At 42.2% G+C, this 12,164-nt stretch overlaps 1 protein-coding gene across 1 annotated transcript in view; it reads right to left on the reverse strand.

Moving 5' to 3' along the window:
- Nucleotides 1-12,164, reverse strand: part of LOC133564059 (serine/threonine-protein kinase Nek5-like) — a 58,874-nt gene that overhangs the window by 5,705 nt on the left and 41,005 nt on the right. Inside the window, exons 9-12 of the mRNA XM_061918139.1 lie at nucleotides 9,592-9,705; nucleotides 7,745-7,819; nucleotides 7,581-7,635; nucleotides 802-881 (exon numbers count right to left, since the gene is read on the reverse strand). Coding sequence (XP_061774123.1) covers nucleotides 802-881; nucleotides 7,581-7,635; nucleotides 7,745-7,819; nucleotides 9,592-9,705 — 324 coding nt within the window. The remainder of the gene's footprint in view (nucleotides 1-801; nucleotides 882-7,580; nucleotides 7,636-7,744; nucleotides 7,820-9,591; nucleotides 9,706-12,164) is intronic.

Consider the following 12,164-nt stretch of genomic DNA (forward strand, 5'->3'; position numbering starts at 1 on the left):
CCTTAACAAAAACATATATGTCCTCTTTAGAACGCTTAACAAAAACATATATGTCCTCTTTGGAACCCTCAAGCCAAACCTTTATGTACTTTTTGGAACCCTTAACAAACACATATATGTCCTCTTTAGAACCCTCAAGCCACAAATTTATGTACTTTTTGGAACCCTTAACAAAAACATATATGTCCTCTTTGGAACCCTCAAGCCACACCTTTACGTACTTTTTGGAACCCTTAACAAAAACATATATGCCCTCTTTAGAACGCTTAACAAAAAGTTATATGTCCTCTTTGGAACTCTCAAGCCAAACCTTTATGTACTTTTTGGAACCCTTAACAAAAACATATATGTCCTCTTTAGAACGCTTAACAAAAACATATATGTCCTCTTTAGAACCCTCAAGCCACAAATTTATGTACTTTTTGGAACCCTTAACAAAAACATATATGTCCTCTTTGGAACCCTCAAGCCACACCTTTATGTACTTTTTGGAACCCTTAACAAAAACATATATGTCCTCTTTGGAACTCTCAAGCCAAACCTTTATGTACTTTTTGGAACCCTTAACAAAAACATATATGTCCTCTTTAGAACGCTTAACAAAAAGTTATATGTCCTCTTTGGAACTCTCAAGCCAAACCTTTATGTCCTCTTTGGAACCCTCAACACAAACCTTTATGTACTCTTTGGAACCCTTAACAAAACCATACATGTCCTCTTTGGAACCCTCAACACAAACATATATGTCCTTTATGGAACCCTCAACATATTACTGTGTGTGTTATTACTGTGAGTTATTACTGTGTAATTAGCAGCAGCACAGCCCCTCCATTCTGGTTTAACAGGAAGTTTCTTCAGAGCAGCTTTGCATTTCTTCTTGTCTACACAACATAAAGCAACATGTCACACCTGTGTACATTTGTGTCACGTGTCTTCTACACTAACATGTCACACCTGTGTACATTTGTGTCACGTGTCTTCTACACTAAAATGTCACACCTGTGTACATTTGTGTCACGTGTCTTCTACACTAAAATGTCACACCTGTGTACATTTGTGTCACGTGTCTTCTACACTAACATGTCACACCTGTGTACATTTGTGTCACGTGTCTTCTACACTAAAATGTCACACCTGTGTACATTTGTGTCACGTGTCTTCTACACTAAAATGTCACACCTGTGTACATTTGTGTCACGTGTCTTCTACACTAACATGTCACACCTGTGTACATTTGTGTCACGTGTCTTCTACACTAACATGTCACACCTGTGTACATTTGTGTCACGTGTCTTCTACACTAACATGTCACACCTGTGTACATTTGTGTCACGTGTCTTCTACACTAACATGTCACACCTGTGTACATTTGTGTCACGTGTCTTCTACACTAACATGTCACACCTGTGTACATTTGTGTCACGTGTCTTCTACACTAACATGTCACACCTGTGTACATTTGTGTCACGTGTCTTCTACACTAACATGTCACACCTGTGTACATTTGTGTCACGTGTCTTCTACACTAACATGTCACACCTGTGTACATTTGTGTCACGTGTCTTCTACACTAACATGTCACACCTGTGTACATTTGTGTCACGTGTCTTCTACACTAACATGTCACACCTGTGTACATTTGTGTCACGTGTCTTCTACACTAACATGTCACACCTGTGTACATTTGTGTCACGTGTCTTCTACACTAAAATGTCACACCTGTGTACATTTGTGTCACGTGTCTTCTACACTAACATGTCACACCTGTGTACATTTGTGTCACGTGTCTTCTACACTAACATGTCACACCTGTGTACATTTGTGTCACGTGTCTTCTACACTAACATGTCACACCTGTGTACATTTGTGTCACGTGTCTTCTACACTAACATGTCACACCTGTGTACATTTGTGTCACGTGTCTTCTACACTAACATGTCACACCTGTGTACATTTGTGTCACGTGTCTTCTACACTAACATGTCACACCTGTGTACATTTGAGTCACGTGTCTTCTACACTAAAATGTCACACCTGTGTACATTTGTGTCACGTGTCTTCTACACTAACATGTCACACCTGTGTACATTTGTGTCACGTGTCTTCTACACTAACATGTCACACCTGTGTACATTTGTGTCACGTGTCTTCTACACTAACATGTCACACCTGTGTACATTTGTGTCACGTGTCTTCTACACTAACATGTCACACCTGTGTACATTTGTGTCACGTGTCTTCTACACTAACATGTCACACCTGTGTACATTTGTGTCACGTGTCTTCTACACTAACATGTCACACCTGTGTACATTTGTGTCACGTGTCTTCTACACTAAAATGTCACACCTGTGTACATTTGTGTCACGTGTCTTCTACACTAACATGTCACACCTGTGTACATTTGTGTCACGTGTCTTCTACACTAACATGTCACACCTGTGTACATTTGTGTCACGTGTCTTCTACACTAACATGTCACACCTGTGTACATTTGCGTCTGCACTAATAAGTGTGTTGCAACTGTGTGTTTGTGTCACATTTGTGTTATGAGTGTCACATGTGTGTCACATTTGTGTTACATGTGTGTAACATGTGTGTTACATGTGTGTCACATTTGTGTTACATGTGTCATATTTGTGTTACATGTGTGTCACATGTGTCACACGTGTTGCATGTGTTACAGGTGTGTCACGTTTGTGTTACATGTGTGTAACATGTATGTCACGTGTGTGTTACGTGTTTCACATTTGTGTTACATGTGTCACATTTGTGTTACAAGTGTGTCACATGTGTGTAATATGTATGTCACATGTTTGTAACATGTCAAATTTGTGTTACATGTTTGTCACATGTCTGTTACATGTGTGTCACATGCAGAGGTGGTTAGTAACGCGCTACATTTACTCCGTTACATCTACTTGAGTAACTTTTGGGATAAATTGTACTTCTAAGAGTAGTTTTTATGCAACATACTTTTACTTTTATTTGAGTATATTTATAGAGAAGAATCGCTACTCTTACTCCGCTCCATTTATCTACATTCAGCTCGTTACTCGCTACTTTTTTTTTAAACGATCTATTACTGTTTGTTTTGGTTTTTCAAAGTAGGATCTACGCATGCCTGAGTTTCACCAATCACATGCAGTCACTGGTGACCTTGGACCAATCAAACAGAGCCAGGCGGTCACATGACAGTCACACGTCGAATCCCATTTAAAAAAGTTAAAAAACTTATTGGGGTGTTACCATTTAGTGGTCAATTGTACGGAATATGTACTGTACTGTGCAATCTACTAATAAAAGTTTCAATCAATCAATCAAAAGTGTAAAGGAAAAAAATACACTTTTATTTCAATCGTACTTTCCGTCAAATGCCTAAAGACTGATCGCACAGTTCCTGCCTTCACAATAAAAGTGCCGCTCCATCACGCCTGTGCTAACAAAATAAGAGTCTCTGAAAGCCAGCGCAAACAAGCTAGCAAGCTACAGAGTTTGCCGCCAATGTATTTCTTGTAAAGTGTCAAAAAACGAATATAGAAGCTGGACTAATAAGATGCCCAAAACCAACGGCTTTCATGTGGTATTAGACAGAAAGGAGGAACTTTTTTTTCTCCTCCATTTGAAAACATGGACGTTATCAGCACTATACTGTCTGAACTGTCTATATACTGTCCTTGTCGGAACTTTTTAAAAGCCTCTTTCTTTGCGCTGTCCTCTAATCCAAATTTCAATATGAATATGATCAGCTGGACTCTTGACGCTATTGACACAGTCTTTTGGACCGGAAAAAGAGGTTCGGGGGAGCCTGGCTGCCCTGATGGACCATCACTGCGGGTTACGTGCGGGACTCCTGGAACTCATGGAGGATCATGTTCCTCTCAGCTCTTTCCATGGAGGACGTGGAAGACACCTACCTATTTGGAGCTGTGATCACGGGGCACTTGCTGAATGGCCTGGGCATTGCTCTGGTGTATCGACAAATTGGGAAGACGATGGCAGCCACTCAAGGGGCCCAACGGCTGTTCAACGCAATGGAAGGATTGGGTCGGGCTGTGGGAACACAGACTTGTGCGATTTCTGAGTTGAATCGCAAAATGGATCTCATCTTGGAAAAGTTTGCAGAGAAAGAATAATAATTGGAACTGAAAGAGGTCCAGCATGGACAAGCAGAGAAGACAAGTCAATATTTTGTCTTCTCGAAGGAAAACAACTTTTTATCAACGATTTGGACTCCCTGAATGGCCTTGGCATGGAGCAGGCTGTTCTGAAGAAAATCTCCCGAAGACTTCTCAAAGATAGATGCTTTTGACCTTCCTTTTTGTCAACAACATCTGTAGCCGAAATGTATCGGCCTCAGCCATACAAAAACACTTCACCTCTCCCGAGTTAATCGGGCATATACGCACACACATGACCCCGACCCTTAAATCAACACCCTCACCAACGCTTATCTCCTCTGGGGTTGTGAAATGGCTGAGCGGCGCTACAGAGCGAACAGCGGGCCTGCGCAAACCCACCGCTCCCTCTGTTGCAAGTTGGTGTGATATATGTATGTTTAATGTGTGCCATGCTATGTGAGGTTTTTTCCTTGGACTCAGACTAGACCTCTGCTGAGGGTCTAGCCTTGGACTGATATTTTTTTACTCCCCCCCTTTCCTAATGTCACCCTTTTCTTATCTTTTTAAGGAGCGCTGTAACCGGCTGATCTGTCGGCGGTCTCATCTTGTCCCCCCCACCCCCTGCAACGTGTGTCTGCTCTTAGCGGGACTGTGCCGAAAATGTAATTTCAGTTCTGATGTGTCTTGTACATGTTGGAACGGACAAATAAAAATTATTCTGATTCCAATCAATGCAAGTCATCAGAATCAGGTAATACACCAACTTATATTCTTGTCTTCATGAAAGATAGGACTCTGTGTGTTAAACATGCATGTATATTCATTAAAACACCTTTAACATGTCAACAAAAACGGCAAAATAAATACATGTAAATTATATACTGTAAATATTAATGTATATATATACTGTATATATATATATATATATGATATGTGTGTGTATGTATATGTATATATGAGGTAGATCACCTCGACTTGGTCATTTATTTAGTAATTGATTAACGTTAAAAAACTTATTGGGGTGTTACCATTTAGTGGTCAATTGTACGGAATATGTACTGTACTGTGCAATCTACTAATAATATGTACTGTACTGTGCAATCTACTAATAATATGTACTGTACTGTGCAATCTACTAATAATATGTACTGTACTGTGCAATCTACTAATAATATGTACTGTACTGTGCAATCTACTAATAATATGTACTGTACTGTACAATCTACTAATAATATGTACTGTACTGTGCAATCTACTAATAATATGTACTGTACTGTGCAATCTACTAATAATATGTACTGTACTGTGCAATCTACTAATAATATGTACTGTACTGTGCAATCTACTAATAATATGTACTGTACTGTACAATCTACTAATAATATGTACTGTGCAATCTACTAATAATATGTACTGTACTGTACAATCTACTAATAATATGTACTGTACTATCTACTAATAATATGTACTGTACTGTACAATCTACTAATAATATGTACTGTACTGTGCAATCTACTAATAATATGTACTGTACTGTGCAATCTACTAATAATATGTACTGTACAATCTACTAATAATATGTACTGTACTGTACAATCTACTAATAATATGTACTGTACTGTGCAATCTACTAATAATATGTACTGTACAATCTACTAATAATATGTACTGTACTGTACAATCTACTAATAATATGTACTGTACTGTGCAATCTACTAATAAAAGTATCAATCAATCAATCAATCAATGCCTACTGAGCCTATGGTGCTATTAAGTTATTGTGGCTCAATATGCCTTATTTTTATTTTAATGTACTATTATTTAATATATATTATTTTTTTAGTTGCTTAAAAGATATTCCTGGCTCTGAATTTGCTCGTTGCTATTTTTATGTTTTTGTGCATTATTTGTTGCCGCCATCATTAAACAAACAGGTTACTCATCAGTTATTCAGTACTTGAGTAGTTTTTTCACAACATACGTTTTACTTTTACTCAAGTAAATATTTGGGTCACTACTCCTTACTTTTACTTGAGTAATACATTTCTAAAGTAACTGTACTCTTACTTGAGTACAATTTCTGGCTACTCTACCCACCTCTGGTCACATGTGTGTTACATGTGTGGTACATGTGTGTCACATGTGTGTTACGTGTGGTACATGTGTGGTACATGTGTGTAACATTTTTCACATGTGTGTCACATTTGTGCAACATGAATCACATTTGTGTTACATATGTGTAACATGTGTCACATTTGTGCAATGTGTATCACATTTGTGTTATATGTGTGTAACATGTGTCACATTTGTGTAACACGTCACATTTATGTTACGTGTGTCACATGTGTCACGCGTGTTACATGTGTGTCACATTTGCGTTACATGTCTGTCACATTTGTGTTACATGTGTGTAACACCTGTGTCACATTTTTGTTACATGTTTGTCACATTTGTGTTACATATACGTCACATTTGTGTTACATATGTGTTACATATGTGTCCTATTTTTGTTACACGTGTGCATCATTTGTATTACATGTGTGTCACATTTGTGTTACATGTGTGTCACATGTGTTATACGTGTGTCATATTTGTGTTACATGTGTGTAATACAGTATGTGTGTTACGTGTGTGTAACGTGTGTCACATTTGTGTTATGTGTGTCACATTTGAGCATACTTACCAACCTTGAGACCTCCGATTTCGAGAGGTGGGGGGCGTGGTCGTGGGTGGGGCAGGGCGTGGTCAAGAGGTGAGTAGTGTATTTACCGCTAGATTCATAGATTCACCAAAACAAGTATTTCATATATATATATATATATATATATATATAAATATATATATATATTTACATATATATATATATAAAGAAATACTTGAATTTCAGTGTTGATTTATTTACACATTTACACACACATAACACTCATCTACTCATTGTTGAGTTGAGGGTTGAATATTCCATCCTTGTTTTTATAACCATATGCATGTACACTAGATGGCAGTATTGTCCTGTTTGGCAGACGGACTGCTTTAGGTAGACGAATTCGGACAGCTGTTGTTGTGTGTTGTTTTACCGCACTGGGAGGACGTTAATGAAACTGCCTAACATAAAACCAACATAAGAAACCAAGAACTCGCCCTCGATCATTCTACAGTTATAACGTCATTGGGCAGACACGCTCTTTGTGCACATCACTCAGGTCCGCCTTGAGCTGGAGGAGGCGTGGCCTCCAGCTTCGCCTGAATTTCGGGAGAAAATTTGTCCCGGGAGGTTTTCGGGAGAGGCGCTGAATTTCGGGAGTCTCCCGGAAAATCCGGGAGGGTAGGCAAGTATGCATTTGAGTTACATGTGCATCACATCTGTGTTACGTGTGTAACATGTGTGTCACATTTGTGTTACATGTGTGTCACACCTGTGTTACATGTGTGTAACATGTGTATGATCTTCTAGTGTGTTACCTGGTGTAGGTCTGCAGGCTGGACTTGTTGCTACTTTGTTATTGTGACCCATGTCCTGCACACACACACGCGCACACACACACACACACACACACACACACACACACACACACACACATTTAATAAGTATCATATGACACAGTACAGGTGAGTGTCTAAGTCACCTGAGTGTGCAGGTATTTTTGCAGGAAAGGACGCTGCAGGACCGAAGTGACCGACGGACGATGGCGAGGGTTCACCTGAACGCACCACACACATATAACATTAGGTTCACTTGAACACACCACGCACATATAACATTAGGTCCACCTGAACACACCATGCACATATAACATTAGGTTCACCTGAACACACCACACACATATAACATTAGGTTCACCTGAACACACCACGCACATATAACATTAGGTTCACCTGAACACACCACGCACATACAACATTAGGTTTAATTGAACACACCACGCACATACAACATTGTGTTCACCTGAACACACATACAACATTGTGTTCACCTGAATACACCAAACACATATAACATTAAGTTCACCTGAACACACCACGCACATATAACATTAGGTTCACCTGAACACACCACACACACATAACATTAGGTTCACCTGAACACACCACGCACATACAACATTAGGTTCACCTGAACACACCACGCACATACAACATTAGGTTTAATTGAACACACCACGCACATACAACATTGTGTTCACCTGAACACACATACAACATTGTGTTCACCTGAATACACCAAACACATATAACATTAAGTTCACCTGAACACACCACGCACATATAACATTAGGTTCACCTGAACACACCACACACACATAACATTAAGTTCACCTGAACACACCACGCACATACAACATTAGGTTTAATTGAACACACCACGCACATACAACATTGTGTTCACCTGAACACACATACAACATTGTGTTCACCTGAATACACCAAACACATATAACATTAAGTTCACCTGAACACACCACGCACATATAACATTAGGTTCACCTGAACACACCACGCACATACAACATTAGGTTCACCTGAACACACCACGCACATACAACATTAGGTTTAATTGAACACACCACGCACATACAACATTAGGTTCACCTGAACACACCACGCACATACAACATTAGGTTCACCTGAACACACCACGCACATACAACATTAGGTTTAATTGAACACACCACGCACATACAACATTGTGTTCACCTGAACACACATACAACATTGTGTTCACCTGAATACACCAAACACATATAACATTAAGTTCACCTGAACACACCACGCACATATAACATTAGGTTCACCTGAACACACCACACACACATAACATTAAGTTCACCTGAACACACCACGCACATATAACATTGGGTTCACTTGAACACACCACGCACATACAACATTGGGTTCACTTGAACACACCACGCACATACAACATTGGGTTCACTTGAACACACCACGCACATACAACATTGGGTTCACTTGAACACACCACGCACATACAACATTGGGTTCACTTGAACACACCACGCACATATAACATTCAATTACAGGTTTGATTAATCATGTATTATATTTTTCTAATGACTCAACAGGCATTAAACAGTGAAATGATCAACATACGTTTTGGCGTACATAACGTACATATGTGTACATAAGGTACACACATATTGAGGTACACAAGTACACAGTATAAGTAGATGTAGTACATATACTGTAAGTAGATGTAGTACATACATATTGAGGTACACAAGTACACAGTATAAGTAGATGTAGTACATATACTGTAAGTAGATGTAGTACATATACTGTAAGTAGATGTAGTACATACATATTGAGGTACACAAGTACACAGTACAAGAGGTAGATGAGGTAGTACATACATATTGAGGTACACAAGTACACAGTATAAGAAGTAGATGAGGTAGTACATACATATTGAGGTACACAAGTACACAGTATAAGAAGTAGATGAGGTAGTACATACCTTAAAGAGGTGAGTGACCAACAGACAAAGGTCAGATGAAAAAGGAGAGGTCAAAGGTTTATAGTGACCTCTGCAGATGTGACTGACCAGCTGGTGTAGACTCCTGCCCTCAAACTATACCACACACACACACACACACACACACACACACACACACACACACACACACACACACACGTACTTCTTTAATACTGACTCTACGTACATGTGTGTATACGTGAGTGAGTACTCATGGGGTTTGTACGGTAGATGTAAGAACCACCACAACGACTGCGATGGTGGAAGAAGGCACCCCCACATCCATGTGGGCCCAGGTATGGGGAAATAACAACATAAGACCTCAACGGTGGGACAGGTGGAGGATGACTGCTAACCCTATGGAGCCTCACAACGGTGGAACAGGTGGAGGATGACTGCTAACCCTATGGAGCGTCACAACGGTGGAACAGGTGGAAGATGACTGCTAACCCTATGGAGCGTCACAACGGTGGAACAGGTGGAGGATGACTGCTAACCCTATGGAGCGTCACAACGGTGGAACAGGTGGAGGATGACTGCTAACCCTATGGAGCGTCACAACGGTGGAACAGGTGGAGGATGACTGCTAACCCTATGGAGCGTCACAACGGTGGAACAGGTGGAGGATGACTGCTAACCCTATGGAGCGTCACAACGGTGGGACAGGTGGAGGATGACTGCTAACCCTATGGAGCGTCACAACGGTGGAACAGGTGGAGGATGACTGCTAACCCTATGGAGCGTCACAACGGTGGAACAGGTGGAGGATGACTGCTAACCCTATGGAGCGTCACAACGGTGGAACAGGTGGAGGATGACTGCTAACCCTATGGAGCGTCACAACGGTGGAACAGGTGGAGGATGACTGCTAACCCTATGGAGCGTCACAACGGTGGAACAGGTGGAGGATGACTGCTAACCCTATGGAGCGTCACAACGGTGGAACAGGTGGAGGATGACTGCTAACCCTATGGAGCCTCACAACGGTGGAACAGGTGGAGGATGACTGCTAACCCTATGGAGCGTCACAACGGTGGAGAAGGTGGAGGATGACTGCTAACCCTATGTAGCGTCACAACGGTGGAACAGGTGGAGGATGACTGCTAACCCTATGTAGCGTCACAAGGGTGGAACAGGTGGAGGATGACTGCTAACCCTATGGAGCGTCACAACGGTGGAGAAGGTGGAGGATGACTGCTAACCCTATGTAGCGTCACAACGGTGGAACAGGTGGAGGATGACTGCTAACCCTATGGAGCGTCACAACGGTGGGACAGGTGGAGGATGACTGCTAACCCTATGGAGCGTCACAACGGTGGAACAGGTGGAGGATGACTGCTAACCCTATGGAGCGTCACAACGGTGGAACAGGTGGAGGATGACTGCTAACCCTATGGAGCCTCACAACGGTGGAACAGGTGGAGGATGACTGCTAACCCTATGGAGCGTCACAACGGTGGAGAAGGTGGAGGATGACTGCTAACCCTATGTAGCGTCACAACGGTGGAGAAGGTGGAGGATGACTGCTAACCCTATGTAGCGTCACAAGGGTGGAACAGGTGGAGGATGACTGCTAACCCTATGGAGCGTCACAACGGTGGAACAGGTGGAGGATGACTGCTAACCCTATGGAGCGTCACAACGGTGGAACAGGTGGAGGATGACTGCTAACCCTATGGAGCGTCACAACGGTGGAACAGGTGGAGGATGACTGCTAACCCTATGGAGCGTCACAACGGTGGAACAGGTGGAGGATGACTGCTAACCCTATGGAGCGTCACAACGGTGGAACAGGTGGAGGATGACTGCTAACCCTATGGAGCGTCACAACGGTGGAACAGGTGGAGGATGACTGCTAACCCTATGTAGCGTCACAACGGTGGAACAGGTGGAGGATGACTGCTAACCCTATGGAGCGTCACAACGGTGGAACAGGTGGAGGATGACTGCTAACCCTATGTAGCGTCACAACGGTGGAGAAGGTGGAGGATGACTGCTAACCCTATGGAGCGTCACAACGGTGGAACAGGTGGAGTGTGACTGCTAACCCTATGGAGCGTCACAACGGTGGAACAGGTGGAGGATGACTGCTAACCCTATGGAGCGTCACAACGGTGGAACAGGTGGAGGATGACTGCTAACCCTATGGAGCGTCACAACGGTGGAACAGGTGGAGGATGACTGCTAACCCTATGGAGCCTCACAACGGTGGAACAGGTGGAGGATGACTGCTAACCCTATGGAGGGTCACAACGGTTGAACAGGTGGAGGATGACTGCTAACCCTATGGAGCGTCACAACGGTGGAACAGGTGGAGGATGACTGCTAACCCTATGGAGCCTCACAACGGTGGAACAGGTGGAGGATGACTGCTAACCCTATGGAGCGTCACAACGGTGGAGAAGGTGGAGGATGACTGCTAACCCTATGGAGCCTCACAACGGTGGAACAGGTGGAGGATGACTGCTAACCCTATGGAGCGTCACAACGGTGGGACAGGTGGAGGATGACTGCTAACCCTATGGAGCGTCACAACGGTGGAACAGGTGGAGGAT

Source organism: Nerophis ophidion, linkage group LG13 (genome assembly GCF_033978795.1).
Source record: "Nerophis ophidion isolate RoL-2023_Sa linkage group LG13, RoL_Noph_v1.0, whole genome shotgun sequence".
NCBI lineage: Eukaryota > Metazoa > Chordata > Actinopteri > Syngnathiformes > Syngnathidae > Nerophis > Nerophis ophidion.